The sequence below is a fragment of the Zootoca vivipara genome, chromosome 5 (assembly GCF_963506605.1).
Source record: "Zootoca vivipara chromosome 5, rZooViv1.1, whole genome shotgun sequence".
Taxonomy (NCBI): Eukaryota; Metazoa; Chordata; class Lepidosauria; order Squamata; family Lacertidae; genus Zootoca; species Zootoca vivipara.
Window position 1 is genome coordinate 38349496 of NC_083280.1, and position 19344 is coordinate 38368839.

The 19344-nt window shown below is 45.8% G+C and overlaps 1 protein-coding gene across 1 annotated transcript; it reads right to left on the reverse strand.

Moving 5' to 3' along the window:
• Positions 1–14800: 14800 nt before the first annotated feature.
• Positions 14801–19344, reverse strand: CRYGS (crystallin gamma S). The gene is made up of 3 exons (XM_035133648.2): positions 19324–19344; positions 16672–16914; positions 14801–15073 (listed from the first exon to the last, which is right to left on the reverse strand). The coding sequence occupies exons 1-3, from the start codon at positions 19342–19344 to the stop codon at positions 14801–14803; spliced, it is 537 nt and encodes a 178-aa protein (XP_034989539.2).

The window sequence follows — 19344 nt, forward strand, 5'->3', positions numbered from 1 at the left end:
ACTATAACTTGCGGTGAAATTCATGTTGACCCTCCAAACCTGTTCCCAATCTGCCATCATGATGGGTCGCCCAATATCCTGTGCCCATCTTATCATGTTATCTTTTGATATATATATATTGAAATATAAATAAAGCATTTATTACAAAAAATTAAGAACATGTAACTTGTAGCTAGTATACTTGCAGTTGAAGATTAAATATATATATAACATGTAGGTGGATCTTTCTTTTAGTTGCTAAAACATCTTACATGCGCTAAACTGTTACAGACTAACAAACATTTACAGACTGACTGATATTCTTGACTCGGAGGCAAACGGCAGCACAACACAACAACCTACCTGCTGCTCTAACTGTTAAAGACTCCCCAGATTGTTAATAATGGAACCAAATGACAACAACTGCCTCATGCAGGGTTGTCTACAGCCCTATTAAACTAAGGTTACCAGATTTTTTAAATGAATCCGGGGACACTTTAAATAAATAAATAAACAAACAAATCAAATCAAATTCGGGACGTTGATGCTGCAGCGATGGCGGTGGCAGAGGGGTGACCGCCGCTTTGACCTCAACCGCCACGTTTCCTTTTCCTCCGAGGCTTCTCTCTCCTTTCTCCATGAGCCTGGGCAGCCCCTGAGTTGTTGGTTCTTCGGTGGTGGTGGGGAAGCGCTGTGTGGTGGGTCAGGCATGGAAGGCGGAGAAGGAGGGCTGAGAGTGGCGGCGGCAGCGGCGAGGCTCAGGCAGCGCAATGCCTCCCTTACCATCGGAGCAGCCCCAATCCCATTCCTACTTGCGTGCAAGGAGGAGGGAGTGGGGATCCCTCAGCTGGGAAGGGGGGCTTCCCGTTGCCTAACTGAGAGATCCCCGCCCCGCTCCTGCTTGCATACAAGTAGGAGTTGGATTAGGGCTTCTCCAATAGGCAGCATGAAGCCTCCCTTCACAGCTTAGTTGCTGGGGTCAGGGAAAGTGGAGGCAGCCCAGAAGCTGCATCTTAGAGCCCCTGCACCACCACCATATGGGGACTTCCGGCGAGGGGAAATGGTGGGTGTCACGGCAGCAAGCAGCTCCTGAAGCCACCCAGAGCCAACTGTGCTACCAGGCTGGCTCCGGGCTGCTGAGGCTGCCGCTGCCGCATTTCCCAGGAACATTAGATGAAATCCGGGGACATTCCAGGGATGGAATTTGTCCAGGGACAGATTCACAAATCCGGGGACTGTCCCCAGTAAACGGAGACACTTTGTTGTTGTTTAGTCATTTAGTCGTGTCCGACTCTTCGTGACCCCATGGACCACAGCACGCCAGGCACTCCTGTCTTGCACTGCCTCCCGCAGTTTGGTCAAGATGGACAGGTCATAGTGGAGAGTTTTGACTAAGCGTGATCCACCTGGAGAAGGAACTGGCAAGCCACTCCAGTATCCCTGTCAAGAAAACTCCATGGACAAAGACAACGGAGACACTAAAGAGCAGTAAATTGCCAATTATTGTATTTTTGGTTCTTACATTTTTACCGCCTTGGGGGGGGGGGAGGCACAATTTAATTTTTCTGCCTCGGACTTGCTCAGAGGACAAGGTGCATTCCTAATGCCCAACTTGCTGCAGTGCATCTCCCCAGTCTTAGCTTCCTCTTAAGAAAGCCATAAATTATTCCAGAAACCAATGGTCATCCAATGAAGCTAAATCAGACAGAAGGAAATACTTCTTTGCACGGCACCAACTTAAATGATAAAATCCGCTACCGCAAAAGGAAGTGATAGCCACCAATTTGGGTGGCTTTAAAAAGAGATTAGACAAATTCATGGAGTATAGGGCCATCAATGGCTACCAGTCTTGATGGCTATGGCTACCTCCAAGTTCATGCTTCAGACGACCAGTTACTGGGGAACGGCTGGAGGAGAGGACAGTCACACACCCTGTTCTGCTCCCAGGCTGCCTCCATAGGCATCTGATTGGCAGCTGTGGAAAACAGAATCATGGACTGAATAGGCTTTGTTCAGAGCTCTTCTTTTGTTGCATACTCTGCATTTCTCAAATCATTCTGGGCTTTCCTCACAATTTCTCACAGCCCATCTTCAAATATCTAAAGAGCTGTCACATGGAAGATGGAGCAAGCTTGTTTTCTCGTGCTCTGGAGGGCAGGACCAGAACCAATGGCTTCAAGCTACAAGAACGGAGATTCGGACTAAACATCAGGAAGAATTTTCTGACCGTAAGAGCTGTTCAGCAGTGGAATGGCCTCCCTTGAAATGTGGTAGGCTCTCCTTCCTTGAAGGTTTTTAAGCAGAGGCTGGGTGGCTATCTGTCATGGATGCTTCAGCTGAGATTCCAGCATTGTCAGGGATTGAACTTGATGACCCTCAGGGTCCTTTCCAACTCTACAATTATGTGATTCTATTATTCTCCCTGTGCTTGTATTCCCAAAACCAGTTTCCCACACTCTGGAGGACTCCCCAACTCCCACAATGTCCTCCTCTCAGCCACCATAGGTTTAGGATGCATCTTGTAACTGCAACAGTACTGAAGTCACTGAGGCTACCCTAACAGTCCCTAACAGGGTACTCTGAAGTCTTTCCCGATTCCAAGCAGATTCATCTTTCACTGAGTGTGATAGTGCTTTTTAAAGCCCCATGCTAGCCAGCCCCCCGCCTCTCTCTCTCAGTACCTCAGAGGAGCTACTTTGCTTTGAGGACCTGATCTTTTGCACTCCTCTCACACTGAGTCTTGCTCAATTCTGTGGAGGCTCACCAATCCATTACAAGCTGTTGCTAACTCATCTCTCTCCTTGTGTGCACATTGCAGCCAGAATTGTATAATTAGATATTCAAGGGCAAATGCTAAGAGCCATTCTCTATCCTGGCAATTCTGAAAGAATAAAAAATATATTTTTCAACCTGTAGTTCACGGCCACATTGTGCATACTGTAGTTAAGCTAGCAGGACACCCTACTAAAAGCTAGTACTTAACAACATACTAAAAGAGAGCAAGAGATTGCCAGTGGAATAAGTGGAGGAAGGCTGAATGTTGGTCTCGGCCTTCCCTCTTTGTTCCCCTTCACAGGCTGCCACATGGACATTTCTAAACAGGAATCAAAAACAAAGGCAGGGACATTTTTGCAACAGAGCCAGACTACAGCAATAGGTGAGCAATGGATTGCAAAGGCATTTTCAGAAGTCCCAGAAATATGAACTTGGACAACTTGATCTTAACCTCGGACCAACAGAGATGTCCTCAGTTCAGAAGCAGAAGAGCAACAGAGACAGGAAATTGCCAGACTTCCAGAGATCAAAGCTACTGACATCCTTGCTATAACTGGTAGCGATGTTGACTCTATAAAAAAAAAGCTGTGGAAATATATCCATATTTCCATACTGTACATCCATTATTGCCAGGATACCTCATTCTAAGTGGCATGCCATATGTAGAATGAGAGAGAGAGAGAGATCAGCAGGTTTAGAGGAACCCCAAAGTTTGCAAAATAGAAAAAAAGCTTTCGCATTAACCTATGAGAATTGAGAGAGAATTGAGCATACATAGTGGGCATAGAGCTCTGACTTTCTGTTGTGGGGGTCAAAAAATGGTTGTATGTGGAATGGCGTATATGGACACAAGCCCTGGCTGAAACCCTGGACAGCAACATTCCGTTGCAGGTCCCATTTATCAGCACAAGTTCAAATCACAGGTAAGCAGTTAACCTAAAGGTACAACTGTGCAGGCACCTACAATGCTACTGGCTTTAGACAGGCACGTAGCAAGGGAGGGGCGAAGGGGGCGGGTCACCCCTAGCTCCACTCTGGTGGGGGCAGCGCCCCTGGCCCGCCCCTCGCCTCCTCCACCTGAGCAGGAAGAAGCAAAGCATGCTACGGCGCCAGCGCCACCCAGCAGAGCACATTATGGAGCGAGTTGCCGGGTGGCGCTGGCGCCTTAGTGGAGCTAGGGGGTGCCACCCCGGGCAGCCAAGTGGCACTGTTCGCCACTGGCTTTAGGCACCTGATCTGCTGAATATTCAGAATATAATTTAAAATTCCATGTCAGAGAACTTTTGAGGGAAATGGCTTCAAGACTCTTGCAGCAAAAAAGAGAGTGTGTGTTGGCAACAGCTTTATTATGGCATGAGGTTTTGTGGACCATCGTCCACTTCATCAGATGCAGAAGACTCTAGCAAACAGTTGCCTTTGCTATAGTCATTATAACTATCCTACTCACTATGCTGTTCCAGCCGCGTAACAAGTAGAAAGGGACACTTGGCAATGGAAGGCACAAAAGTTGATAGAACAATGAGACTGATATCCCACATTTTCCCATGGTGTGTTGGGTGGAATTGGAGTTCAACCAACAAAGGTTATGGGGCCAGCACATTCCCACTGACTGTCCAGCTCTGCTAATTACTTACTGTATGTAAGTAAACACTGCGGGAGGCAGTGGAAGACAGGAGTGCCTGGGTGCTCTGGTCCATGGGGTCACGAAGAGTCGGACACAACTAAACGACTAAACAACAACAACAACATGTAAGTAAACATGGTGGCACTAGCATTGAGATCCTCTTTCTGTAGCTTGGTAAGTTAAGGGCACAAATGTAATGAAAGAGAGGGGGAATCTTGCTGCAGGGGGAATAGCAGATAGTGAGAAGAGAGAAACTCTGTTTCCTTCTTTAAAGAAACTGGAGGTGCTCATGCAACCTTTCATTGTTGTTTACTTTTACTTTTCGAAAAGCGACATGAACCACACCCAATCTCTTTTTTAAATAAAGTAATAGTTAAAGCTGTGGTTTTCCCAGTAGTGATGTATGGAAGCGAGAGCTGGACCATAAAGAAGGCTGATCGCCAAAGGATTGATGCTTTTGAATCATGGTGCTGGAGGAGACTCTTGAGAGTCCCATGGACTGCAAGAAGATCAAACCTATCCATTCTGAAGGAAATCAGCCCTGAGTGCTCACTGGAAGGACAGATCCTGAAGCTGAGGCTCCAATACTTGGGCCACCTCATGAGAAGAGAAGACTCCCTGGAAAAGACCCTGATGCTAGGAAAGATGGAGGGCACAAGGAGAAGGGGATGACAGAGGATGAGATGGTTGGACAGTGTTCTCGAAGCTACGAACATGAGTCTGACCAAACTGCGGGAGGCAGTGGAAGACAGTAGGAGTGCCTGGCGTGCTCTGGTCCATGGGGTCGCGAAGAGTCGGACATGACTAAACAACTAAACAACAACAACAATAATTGTTTAAATGAAAACAATTCTAAATTGCTGTAGGTGTTATGGGGGGAGGTGAGTGTGCAGCTTCCCACCGGCACTATCAAACAGACACCAGCAGTGCTGGTTTCTCTCCTGGGTATTGGTGAAAGTTACAACAAAACCTGCCAAGCTGTTTTGACCAGAGGCCAGGGTGGGCCACACACACAAACGTGCATCAGTGGCAACTCATCGGCAGAAATGCCTCCAAGGCTCTGCAAAGCTTGAGTCGGCACACTCAAGGCCACGTTGCTCCAGCCCAGCGCGTTTCAGCACTGGAAAAGATCCCAAGTTTAAAAGCCAATATAAACAATCATTTAGACAAAGTAGAAGGAGCAAATACAAATGCCCAGATTTTCTGCCAGGCTCAAAGAGCTCCCTGCTTGCCCAGTGGATTAAGGATGATGGAGGAAAGGAATTAATTCCTGTAGTGTAATTAACAACTGGGCCAGTTCTGGAGGATCTTGGGCTGGTAATGAACCATGGCACCACTTTAATTTCTTCCTTGCCCCACCGTCTTGTTATTAAAACCAAGAATAGGTTCCATCAAATATCCCTTAAAGGGAAAAAGGGAAAGAGAGAGGGGAATGGAGCCGGATTTGTCTCAATGGAACATGATAAATTAGACTTTGCAGGATAAAGGGAGAAGGGGGCGAAGGGGAGAGCACGGACTGTGAATTTCTATATACATGCTATGTAGAGTGTGTGGTATATATACCTACATATATTCTCTTTTGGAATGACCTCCTTATGCCCCATCCATCAGCCTGGGGTTGGTTTATTCTAACTAGCAGATTCTTTTCTTCTGTCTAACAGGCCCATCAGACACAATCTGCATGCCAATTACTGGAACAGACCCCCTGATACTGAAAAATGGAAATTAGCTGTCAAGGCAAGGCATCAGCTGAGCAGTTCCGATTGCTTGCTCTCTGTCTGTGGCTCATATCCATATCCACTCTGTTCTGTCTGCTGCTCCAACAAGGGAGCCCCCACTGGAAAAAGTAATCTAAAAAAAAAATTTTTTTTCTAAAACACCTACCACACTTTATTGTTATTCGTATTAGTTGCCAACATTGGGGCACAATGTGAAATTCACCAGAGGGCAAGAGCCGTTTGGAGGGGAGAGAAAGGAACTCTGATAATTGCATTTTTGGTGCTAGGCAGATCAAGCAATCCAATAAAAGGGCACTCAAAGGAAATGCTAATGTAGGACAAGTGGAACAAGCAAGGAAAATGGCTACCGCACTCAAATCTTACTCAGCTTCCCCCTTTACATAGTCATGCCTGGCCCAGCTGTCCTGCCACTGTATGCGCGTACATGCGGATACATGGAGCCCCAGTTGTCGCAGCAGCAGTGCTCAAATGAGGTCTCATGGGTAGGGGTGATATGACTTATGTGCATTCGCCCTTATCACAGGATGTTCTGACTTCGATCTTACACTTTTCAGATCTTTAAAAGCAACCTGCTTGTCCATCGTCTAGTTCTGGATCAACAGCACAAAGGCCTGGAGTGCTGTTAGTGTTGTAATTGTTGCTATATTGTACTAGCTAAGAGTGGGAGCTGGGATTCTCATTTCAGCTAGGAACTTGCCAAGTGGACTTAGACAAGGCTCTGTTTTCCCAGCTTTGGCCTACACACACACATACACACACACACACACACACACACACACACACACACAAACACAGAATCCCCTGAGGCATAGACATAATCAGTGCTTTTTTTCTGGGGGGACGCAGAGGTACACATACCCCCAAATATTTTGTGAATCTAAGTTTGGTCTCATTGAGTAGTATTTGAAGTATTTGAATATGAGTAGGAAAAAGAGAGTACACCTAAACATTTATTAAGAAAAAGCACTGGACATAATAATGCTAACAATTAGATGTCAAAGCATAAATGGAGAACCTGTGGTTCCATCTATTGCCAACTCCCTCCACCCCTGGCCACTGTGTATGGTGACTAGGGCTCATCCCATCCTCACAACTGAAATGACAAGACTTGGTGTTACACTCCAATTTGAGGTTATTTTAAGAGTGAAAAGCTGGCAACAAATCTTATAAATAAATACAAGTGGCTCAGCTGCCAGCCTGAGTCCTTTGCCATGTTTCAGGTTGCTTGTCTGCCTGACCTTTTGCTTGCTTGTTTCCGAGCAAGGAAGGCCTGCACATTAATCCACTTATTGCTTTATTCTATTATTATTTATTATTGCTATGTAGAACATTTTTAAATGCTCAGCTCCTCTGGAGAGGTGGGGGGGGTATGTCTTGGTACCATCATTGTCGGTGCCATCCTGTCAAGGTTGTTCACAGACAGCTTTTACAAACTTGTAGAACCGGTTTCTTCATAGTTTGATCCTGGAGAGGAAGAGGCATGGTTAAGCCAGAGCTGAGTCAAAGTTTCCCTGAAGAAATATTCCAGAGATTTTTCTTTTCTACGCACTTCTCCCACAAAAGGGGACATTTTTCAAGATAGTCTTCAAATATCCTTTGCCTTTGAAGCAGGGCAACCAGCACCGCCACCCCAGTACCCTGGAATGATGCTAGGTCTTGGACATTTCAGTGGTGCAAAATGGTGGCTGGTATTCCAACACCCTTAGGCTTTGTGGGTGTCCCATTACCGCTCCCTGAGAAGATGTTTGAGAAGTTCTCGTCTCCATGGAGTATATGCTGCAGAATGGTTACCTTTCTCCTCCTAGAGTGCAGAGTTTGCGGCGCCATTTTAGCTCTAGCTTAAACTGAACTTGACACTTCCTGCCCAGCACCACTTTGTACACTTTGTCCCTAGTGCAGCTGAATGAATTTCATATCATCTCAGTGTCAAACAAGTTGCCCGCCACCTATCAGATCAGTTGTTCTCTTTCCAATTTCAGTGTCCCTTCACTCCATACATTCAAAGCACACAGCTACAATTCCCGGCATTACCTGAGGAAAGGGGTTGACTGTTAAACCCATCTGGAAATTGTAGCTCTGCGGGGAAAATAGGGACCTCCTAATAGATAGATACAGTGGTACCTCGCTAGACGAACGTCTCGTGGCACGAAAAAATCGCAAGACGCAAACGTTTTGCAATTTTTTGGCAGACTCACAAGACGAAGCAGGGCAGGGGCGCCATGAGGAGGAGAAAGTCAGACCAAGACTGAGCCTCCTCCGGGGAGCCCGCCCGCCTCGCACTTCCGCCACCGCCATTGCCCAGCTTTCGCAGGGACATGGCGATTGGCGGCGCCACACCGAAATGGCCGCCAGCAACCGAGCAGCAGCCGGATCCCCCCTCACTCTCACCTTAAGCCGCCGTGCAGAACCCTGAGGGAGTGGAGCCCCTTCTTGGCTGGGTGCAGGGGAGAGCTGCGTGCGCACGAACGGGAGAGGCCAACCAGACAGACAGCCTGCCTGCCTACCTGCGCGCAAACAGGCTGACTGTCTGGTTGGGCGTGAGGGTCCGGCTGCTGGGGAAGGAGGGAGGGAGCCTCTCCCTGGCCCTCCCCCTGCTTCCCCCTCCCCAGAGCCTTTAAAACTTCCAGCCGCGGCAGGTGAGTTGGCGCCTTTTTTTGCGCTATTTTTTCCCACATCAGAACGTGTTAGTTAAATTTCAATGCATTCCTATGGGAAACCTTGCTTCGCAAGACAAAATTTCCGCAATACGAAATGACTCGTGGAACGAATTTATTTCGTCTTGCGAGGTACCACCGTAGGTAGGTAGGTAGGAAGGTAGGTAGGTAGATGATAGATACTTTATTGTCATTGTACATAGTACAACAAAATTGAATGTCATCCCATTGAAAAAAACCACACAATTACAGCCACACACACACACATACATACACACCCATCACAATTCCCCAAGATCATATTATTTAGTTACAGCATTTAAGATGGTTATAGCTCTTGGATAGAAACTGTTTTTTAATCTATTCATTCTTGATTTAATTGTTCTGTATCTCTTGCCTGAAGGCAACGGTGCAAAAAGACTATATCCAGGATGTGGATATAGTCTCAACTCTTAACAAACCACAGCTCCCAGAATTTTTGGTGGGCATGGGGGAGGGGAGAGAATCAGCATTGTTTAAAGTGGTATGATACTGCTTTAATTGTGTAGTGCAGATGAGGCCCTAATCCACTACTCAGCTCATCTCTTTCAAGTACACCTTGATCATCACACAACATCCTGGAGCATGAGACTATTAATCTCAGGGCTGTGGATTCGAGCATTGCAGGAGCTTGGACTAGGTGAGCCTCGTAGTCTAAGGTTACCAGATGTCCCCATTTCCCAGGGACAGTCCCCAGATTTACAAATCAGTCCCCATACAAAATCTATTGAAGTTGAAAAGTATCCCTGGATTGATCGGAAAAAAATCTGGTAACTTGATTGTAGTCCCTTCCAGCTCTACGATTCGATTATTCTATGGCTACTGCCTTTCCACAAGCTCCTGTTCCTCAACCAGACTGAAGCAGAGTAGTTCCTCGCTCTTGGTCCTATTAGTGTGTGTATCCTACTTGGCCAGTCCCTAATTAATACGGTATTCACAAGGGTTGCATTATTGTAGCTGTTGACAAGCATCACATACCCCTGCCTCATTGCTCCATAATAACCTCATATATCAAACTGGAAGAGACTGCAGGGCCCTTGCTATAGAAGTGCACACTTTATAAGCTGAATATCATTATCTAAAGTCCCCCGTTCCCTTGCTTGATATGCAAAAATTCTTAGGTTCCCCAGAGTACCCGGCAAAGAAAATGTCCACCCAAAAATGAACATTTGTTATTTTCTAAGACTTGAGGCATAACATAACCGGGGAAGCGGGGGGGGGGGGGGCGAGATGGCATAGAAGTCAGTTTACCCAAAGATTTCATCCCACTGTCTCTGTGTGTGATGAAAGAAGAGAAAGGGTGGCACCTGGTGGCAAAGCGGTGAAGCACATCTATTCAAATTAGAAAAGAATTGGGAATTCTGCATTGAGAGTGCAGGAAAGAACTTGGGGCACAACCTGGGGTGCTTGGTAAGGAACCAGACATGTCTAATTGCTGCTTATCTCACTGGACTGTAAGCATGGCTAAATTTCTCTAGACTGCAGTTCTTAACTGCAGGCAAAGGAAATTAAGCCAGTTTACAAATATATTCTTCAAAGCAGAGGCGGGAAAACTTTTTCATCCTAAGGGCAGCATTCCCTTCTTAGCAATGTTCTGGGAGCCACATCTTAGTAGTGGATGTGGCCAGAATATAGATTTTAACCTCTGTCCAATAGGCTACTTTCTACACACACTCACATACACAGATTTTCACTTTTTTGAAATATTGGAACCCTAAAGTTAAAGGTTACCGCACAATTGCGCTCATTTCACACGCTAGCAAGGTTATGCTTAAAATTCTACAAGGCAGGCTTAGGCAGTATGTGGACCAAGAACTCCCAGAAGTGCAAGCTGGATTTCGAAAGGGCAGAGGAACCAGAGACCAAATAGCAAACATGCGCTGGATTATGGAGAAAGCTAGAGAGTTCCAGAAAAACGTCTACTTCTGCTTCATTGACTATGCAAAAGCCTTTGACTGTGTCGACCACAGCAAACTATGGCAAGTTCTTAAAGAAATGGGAGTGCCTGATCACCTCATCTGTCTCCTGAGAAATCTCTATGTGGGACAAGAAGCTACAGTTAGAACTGGATATGGAACAACTGATTGGTTCAAAATTGGGAAAGGAGTACGACAAGGTTGTATATTGTCTCCCTGCTTATTTAACTTATATGCAGAATTCATCATGCGAAAGGCTGGACTAGATGAATCCCAAGCAGGAATTAAGATTGCCGGAAGAAATATCAACAACCTCAGATATGCAGATGACACAACCTTGATGGCAGAAAGTGAGGAGGAATTAAAGAACCTTTTAATGAGGGTGAAAGAGGAGAGCGCAAAATATGGTCTGAAGCTCAACATCAAAAAAACCAAGATCATGGCCACTGGTCCCATCACCTCCTGGCAAATAGAAGGGGAAGAAATGGAGGCAGTGAGAGATTTTACTTTCTTGGGCTCCTTGATCACTGCAGATGGTGACAGCAGTCACGAAATTAAAAGACGCCTGCTTCTTGGGAGAAAAGCAATGACAAACCTAGACAGCATCTTAAAAAGCAGAGACATCACCTTGCCGACAAAGGTCTGTATAGTTAAAGCTATGGTTTTCCCAGTAGTGATGTATGGAAGTGAGAGCTGGACCATAAAGAAGGCTGATCGCCGAAGAATTGATGCTTTTGAATTATGGTGCTGGAGGAGACTCTTGAGAGTCCCATGGACTGCTAGAAGATCAAACCTATCAATTCTTAAGGAAATCAGCCCTGAGTGCTCCCTGGAAGGACAGATCGTGAAGCTGAGGCTCCAATACTTTGGCCACCTCATGAGAAGAGAAGAATCCTTGGAAAAGACTCTGATGTTGGGAAAGATTGAGGGCACTAGGAGAAGGGGACGACAGAGGACGAGATGGCTGGACAGTGTTCTCGAAGCTACGAACATGAGTTTGACCAAACTACGGGAGGCAGTGCAAGACAGGAGTGCCTGGCGTGCTATGGTCCATGGGGTCACGAAGAGTCGGACACGACTAAACGACTAAACAACAACAAAAGATAAAGGTACCCAGGTGGCACTGTGGGTTAAACCACTTAGCCTAGGGCTTGCTGATCAGAAGGTCGGCGGTTCGAATCCCTGTGACAGGGTGAGCTCCTGTTGCTTGGTCCCAGCTCCTGCCAACCTAGCAGTTCGAAAGCACGTCAAAATGCAAGTAGATAAATAGGAACCGCTTCAGCGGGAAGGTAAACAGCGTTTCCATGTGCTGCTCTGGTTTGCCAGAAGCGGCTTCGTCATGCTGGCCACATGACCTGGAAGCTATACGCCGGCTCCCTCGGCCAATCATGCGAGATGAGCGCGCAACCCCAGAGTCGGTCACGACTGGACCTAATGGTCAGGAGTCCCTTTACCTTTAAAGGTAAAGGTACCCCTGACCATTAGGCCCAGTCGCTGATGACTCTGGGGTTGCGCGCTCATCTCGCTCTATAGTCCGAGGCAGCCGGCATTTGTCCGCAGACAGCTTCCAGGTCATGTGGCCAGCATGACTAAGCCGCTTCTGGCGAAACCAGAGCAGCACACAGAAACGCCATTTACCATCCCTATTTATCAACTTGCACTTTGATGTGCTTTCGGACTGTTAGGTTGGCAGGAGCTGGGACTGAGCAATGGGAGCTCACCCCGTTGTGGGGATTCGAACTGCTGACCTTCTGATTGGCAAACCCTAGGCTCTGTGGTTTAGACCACAGTGCCACCCGCGTCCCTATTTAAGTGTAATTGGGAAATTTTATGCAGAGCACCTGCACAGTACACCAACCAGCTGGTTAGAAGAGGAAGCCACTTTGGCAGATGAACAAGCAGGGTTTGAGCAGGATAGAACCACTGTAGATTATTGTTTGGTTCTAAACCATTTGGTTGATAAATACAGTGGGGAAATGTCCAGGGGTGGTTTGTAAGCAGCATCAGCTCAACAAAAATAATGTGGTAGAAAAAGCTATGAGTAGTATTAACATTTTAATGCATTACTTCCAAATGAAAGGTCATGATTTTATACCTTCTCTGCTTGAAGTTCTTAAGGCCAAACCTTTAACTCAACTATTTCATTAGATTCAAATTTGGGTGAGCCTTATAAAACCTACAAGACCTTCTGTGGTCTTAATACCAGTGCTTTTTTTTCCTGGGGGAACGCAGGGGTATGCATACCCCTAAACATTTTGTGGATCTAAGTTTGGCCTCATTGAGGGGCAGTATGTCAATATGAGTAGGAAAATGAGAGTACCCCTAAACATTTTTTTAAAAAAGAGCACTGCTTAATACCTTAAGATAAATGTTCCCTGTACCAGGATGCTGCTCTGCAGGGCCGGCTCTAAGGCAAGGCTGGGTGGCGCAATGCGCCAGGGCACCAGGGGGGGGCGTCATGCTGCTGTGCCCGCGGCAGCCGCACTGCACCCGCCAGACAGCCGTGCTGGGAAACGGGGCGGGGAGGGGCGCCGGAGGGATCTTCGCACCACGCCGCCAGGGCACCAGATACGCTTAAGACGGCCCTGCTGCTCTGTGATTTAAAGCTGGTTTTCCCTCCATTTCCACACAGGTTTGGATTCGGGCATTTAACTTTTGACTCAAGTTGAATTTAGCCACTACTGCCTTGCTTCCTTTAGCTCTGCCTGATTCCCACAAAAGCAGTTGGATGAAAGCCATCAATTTAAGGTTATGCCTTCTTGGCTTTCCCCCACAATAGTTACTAAGTTCTACGTCTCGGTAAAGCAAAACACATATTGAGGCAATGCCTGTTTGACACTGAGCAACAGAGCAATCTCTCTGCAATGAGAAAACTTCGTCCCCGCTATGACTGTTTTCTAACTAGTCCCCTTCATACAATGGCATCTTATCTACGGAATCTAACAAATCTAAAATATAGAAGAGCTTTCTCGAGTGCACCACTGAATGTGCTTCCTTCAGCAATACTTGAGAGTCCTTTTATGAGAAACCCACTCTATAATTGTACATGTCCATGGGGAGATGGAAATTCTGAATGCATTGGTCCATATATTGTTATTTTATTTTTTTATTTTGCTTTTTGTACAGAGACTCCAGTAAAGAGTTAATCACCCCACTATTATTATCTAAACGGGGGTGTTCATCTGATAATTGTATGAAGCTTTAAAGATACTCCTGGACTTCTTTGTCTGCTTACAGTAGACTAAGTTAGCTGGAAAGACTACAAACTTAAATTAGTTTTATTTCAATTTAACAGACGTGCTGGCCAGGGCTGATGGGAGCTGCAATCCTCTTTACCCTGACTTGGGTCACCTGCAGGGTAGGTTTGTTTTTTTAAAAAAAACTCACCTTCTTTCTGTGGCTCTCAACTGTTTTTAACCTTGAGTTTTAATTGTTGTAAGCTGCCCTGCAACTTTGGGGGTGAAGGGCAGGCAGTGCATTTCAAATCATAATAATCCAGAAATCTGGAGAGCAAAGGTTGGAGAAGGTGGAACCAATTGTTGGATTACCATGATGGAAATTACAGCAGTTCTTAGAGTTGTTAGGAGACCTCTATTCCCCCAACAGAGCTACGGTTCCTAGAGTGGTTTAATAGTCAATCCCTGTTCTCAGGAAACACTTAACAGACTAAAATTCCCAGGATTTTTTGGGAAAAACCATGACTGTTTAAAGTGGTGTGATACTTCTTTAACTGTATAGTGCAGGTGGAAATGGGAGAGAACTTTAAGGGAATCCTGAAACCTTGCCCTCTGACTCCCCTGTTATACAAACCATTAGGCATATCCGTTAGACAGTATTCTATGGGCTGTCATAGAAAGCAAAGGGACAAACTTCCTTTTTCCTCACCCCCAATAATCTGAGCAAAACTCAAGTTTCCTTGTGAATGGATGTTGCAAAGATTAGTCATCTCCCTTAAAGAAAACACACAGACACACATTTTTACCATGAATGATGACAAGTGGAACTGAACTCACAAGTGCTTTATTTATGGCATCAAGTCAGCTTTCACATCGGCTTTAGACTTAATGCTGCCCATTACTCTGCAATACGGCGAAAGGACTGGACCACTGGGGACGCAGACCCCCACTCGACAGGTTTACTATACTCTCCTCTCTCCAGAAGATACTGCCTGCCACGGAAATTGGGGTGTTCATAGAAAACCCAGGCCCCATCCAGGACTTTGCAGGAGTGGATTTCGCGCAGGTGAAACTGATCCATGACAGAAGGGCAGTCCTCTGTGGATTCATGCATCTGGCCACTAAAGTCACCCTTCTCAAAGAGCTGGATTTGGTATTTGCCTCCACTGGGCTAGAAGGAGGAGGGTAGAGAACACAACATGCAATTGAGGAGCTGAGCAGAGGCTGTGCACAGTTCAGACTGCAAAATTGGGTGGAAAATAGACATTACCCAATAAAGCAAAGAATGTATTGTAGCTGTGGACGCAGAACCAACCACCCCTTGATGTGGATTTAGTTATCTTTATTATACTTTTCTGTGAGATCCCTGTCAGCCAGTGCCCCCTAGCAAGAAGCAGGAAGAATCTCATTCATTACCAATTGTGAGTATAGAACAGGGATTGAGAACTTGTGCCCCCCCCAGTGGCTGCAGGACTCCAACTCCCATCATCCCTGACCAATGGTCATCCTGGCTTAGCCTGATGGGAGTTGGAGTTCAACTTCTGGAAGACCGCAGGTCCCCCATCCCTGTTGTAAAACCACATGGTGGGAATTGCACATGGCACAGGAGTGGCTTGGCCAGTGCAGTGGAGCCGCAGCAATAACCTCCCAGGAGCAATGTTGCTGCTGCTTACCGGAGGAATGAGGCAATGGTAAAGTTGGGGCTGCACGGGTGCATTGCCAAAGGTAATCCAGCACTCCTGCCAATGCACTGGCAGAGTTCTTTCCTCAACATCATCTTGCCTCCTTCCTTCCAGTAAGCGGCAGCCGTGTTGCTGCCAGGAGGCTGTTGCTGTAGCTTCACCCCTCTGGGCAAGCTGTTCCCAATATGGCACATATCACCTTTAATATCCCATGGCATATCAGACTCCAAGGTCCCATGTGACATGCATTCTGTTAACCATGCTTTATAGCAGGCATCCCCAAACTCCGGCCCTCCAGATGTTTTGGACTACAATTCCCATCATCCCTGACCACTGGTACTGTTAGCTAGGGATCATGGGAGTTGTAGGCCAAAACATCTGGAGGGCCGCAGTTTGGGGAAGCCTGCTTTATAGCCTACCAGAACTTTTGCAGACCCAGGCAAAAGGCTCTATCGAAAGAGGTGAGTCCTCCAGCGCCATCCCAGCCTCAAAAGCATGAGGTCAGGGATGGTGGGGAGTTGCAGTTCAACAATATCTGGAGGGCACCACTCTGACCACTCTTGCTTTTGGTGGATCAACTCATAGACATCTGGTTGGCCACTATGAGAACAGGATGCTGGATTAGGTGGTGGGTCTTTGCTTGGATTCAGCAGGGTTCTTGGAAGCAAGAAAGCTTTCACATTCTTCAATGCAGGGGTGCAGAACCCATGGCTTTCCATTTGTTGTTGTTGAACTACAACTCCCATCAATACTTGCCATGGGCCATGCTGCTTGGGGCTGATGGGAGTTGGAGTCCAACAACATCAGGAGGGCCACAGTTTCCTCGCCCCTGTTTCAGTGTTTATCCGTGTTAATAACATTAGATACAGATACAGTGTGAGGATCTGTGTGTACTTAAAAAAAGAGGAGACTTATAAATGAACCTGTCTCAAGTGTCAATATATGTGAATATCCCATTTGCCCACATTTCAGAGCCAAACAGAGAGGAGGTAAATGTCCGACTTACTAGCTGAATATCTTACTATGTGAATATCCCATTTGCCCACATTTCAGAGCCAAACAGAGAGGAGGTAAATGTCCGACTTACTAGCTGAATAGATTTGCATGAGCTGACGCGGTCATTTAGGCCCATCCACCGTTGATATTCAGGATATTCCCCATGAGTCAGCACATACATGTTCCCTGCAAAGTTTGGCCGCTCATAAACAACCCAGGCACCCCCCTCCACACGGATGGAATTGCAGCGGCTCAAGTCAGTGTGGAAATCCAAACAGTCCCTGTCAGACTCATAGCGGCGCCCCTGGAAATTCTTGCCTTCGTAGAAGGTGATCTGAAACACAAGCAAAGTACAAAAGGAATCATGCTTCCACTGGACATGGCGCAGCTTGGCTAAAGTTACATGGACACGAGGGATGGGAGCATATATCAATTTCAGTTTCTCTCCATTTCCTATTTTTTTCAAGTTTAACTCCAATTTGGCCCATATCTGCATCAGTTTCCAATTCCTTTCACATCTGCATGAAAATTTGTGGGGGTAATGCATCCTCTACAATGTGCATTTTACATGCAAATTTACCTCGTTTTTTGCAGTTTTCCTGACAACTATTTTGAAAGCTATTTTCCTTAATAGATGTATTTCTGTGCACTGTTTTGCTTGGAGAACTGTGTCACAAAATTTGGAGAAGTGTAAATTTCAGGTCACATATTGATATATGTTTAGGTCAGTTTACATTAAATTTATTTCCTATACCTAAATAACAAGCTCCACTAGGAATTCCTCTTCCATTTTTAGGTACAAGAGAGTTGCACAAGAGAACCTGTGACTTAGTTGTCATAGATGAATGCCAAGGCTCATAAACAACCCAAAGAACACAAACAACCCAGTTCTGTCAAGCTGACAGAACATTTAGGCAAAAAGTACCCTGAGCATCAACAGGAAGTCTATGGTAAGGTTGCAATTAGGTTAGTCGGTATTACAGCAATAGGTACAGATGACATTTTGCATTTCTTATGTGTGATATGACTCTTTTGAGCTCACAGCATTTCCTTACTTAAAAAATGCATAAACCACCCTTCATCCAAATGTGGATTTTAGGACAGTATGCAAAGAACTGTGAAATTACAAATACAGCATACAACAAACCAACAGCACAATAAAGTTAACCAGCTCAAAATGCCAAAATTTAAAATGCCTGGGCGAATAATAAGGTTGCGATAGAACATAGGCAGCTTGGTAATGAATCGCATCCTGCTACTCTACTCAAGAGCACCAGAAGGGGTGGGGAATCAACATTCCAGTTCAAGACAGGGGAACTCCAGGCTACCTTAAACATCTGTCCCTTTCAGAATGTGCATCAAAGCCAATTCACACAAACTCTATTTGGACAACATATCCAGGGATAGGATCATAAGGAGGGAGAGGGAGATCACAGCTGTTCCACACCCCCCCATTTGTTCTATCTGAAGCAGTAAACTTATCATAGCTGCCAAGTTTTCCCTTTTCTCGCGAGGAAGCCTATTCAGCATAATGGAATTTCCGTTTTAAAAAAGGGAGAACTTGGCAGCTATGAAACTTATCCTTCGTGCATTCAAACCGTACAAATATTCAGTGGGTACCCAGATTGCTGTTTGGGGGAAGTGGTAGTGCGGGGATTACATTTGCACCCGATTCTCTACATGAATCCTGCAGCAGAATCTGGCCCACCATCTGCTAGCACTCCCCGGCAGAGCAAACAGAAAGCAATTTGCTATTAGCTCTGCTCCCACCAGAGTCTACCTACGGGACCCCTGACCAAGTACCAAAAGTTGTAGCCGCTTGACACTTCAGAGGCAGGAAAAGTTCTCCATTTCTGGTCAAACCTCTTCTTCTTAACTTAGAAGAACAAGAATCTAAAGGTCACGCAAAACAATACATTTATATTTCTGTACTTCATTGTTTGTACAAAGACCCGATTAGGCAATCCAGATTAGGACTAGGGTGGATGAGGGGAGTGTCACATCTTTAAATGTCCTTCTCCATGTATGAGGTGTGATAGGTGGTCAGCGCTTCAGTGGTGGCAAACCCTCTCCAGAGAGGCTCATCAGATAAGGGGGTGGGGGTGTTGGTAGTTATTTGCTTAGATTTTGGAACAAACAGCATCACAGACAGGGGCCCATTACTCTTATGCAACCACTTTCCAAATTGCAGTTACAATAGCAATGGCAGTATCTCCCCAGAAATTACAGGCGGGACATGTAAGACAAAATAGCATAGCAACAGATGTGCAAAGCAACATGAAGGGAAGACATCTAAGCCACACAAAAGTCCTCTGCAAGACCATTGACTCTATATATGAAATAAAGCTGCATTTAAAAGAAAAACACGCCAGTAAATCCAGGTTCCTCTTGATTCCTCTTCCACAGAACAAACAAAACAACAACAAAGGAAATATGCATCTCACACTGTCTAATGTTGTCATTTTCAAATACTGATCTCAAATTGACAGAATTATATCTGCTGGAGATGCTACAAGGAAAACTAGGAAAGTCCGCTAATAATTCCAGGTGTTTGTTTGTTATCTAACCTGGTACGTGCCACAAGAAATGAACCACCTGCCTCCTTAGACAGGGAGCCACTCAACCCTCTGCTTTTTTCTTGGTTCTGCCAAGCTAGCAAAGAATGCATTCCTGTTAGAAGAGGTTCGTTTTCTTGAAGACAATGAATGGAAGAGAGGCATCCTGAGACCACAAACATACTTACCTTGCTTCCAGTTTTGGACAT

What these genes read in the sequence shown, in the direction of transcription:
- CRYGS (XM_035133648.2), bottom strand. Translation starts at nt 19,344, where the DNA reads ATGTCCAAAACTGGAAGCAAG. An exon ending in TGTCCAAAACTGGAAGCAAG is followed by an intron (nt 16,915 to 19,323) that starts GTAAGTATGTTT and finishes CTTGTGTTTCAG; the next exon opens with ATCACCTTCTACGAAGGCAA. An exon ending in CATGCAAATCTATTCAGCTA is followed by an intron (nt 15,074 to 16,671) that starts GTAAGTCGGACA and finishes TCCTCCTTCTAG; the next exon opens with CCCAGTGGAGGCAAATACCA.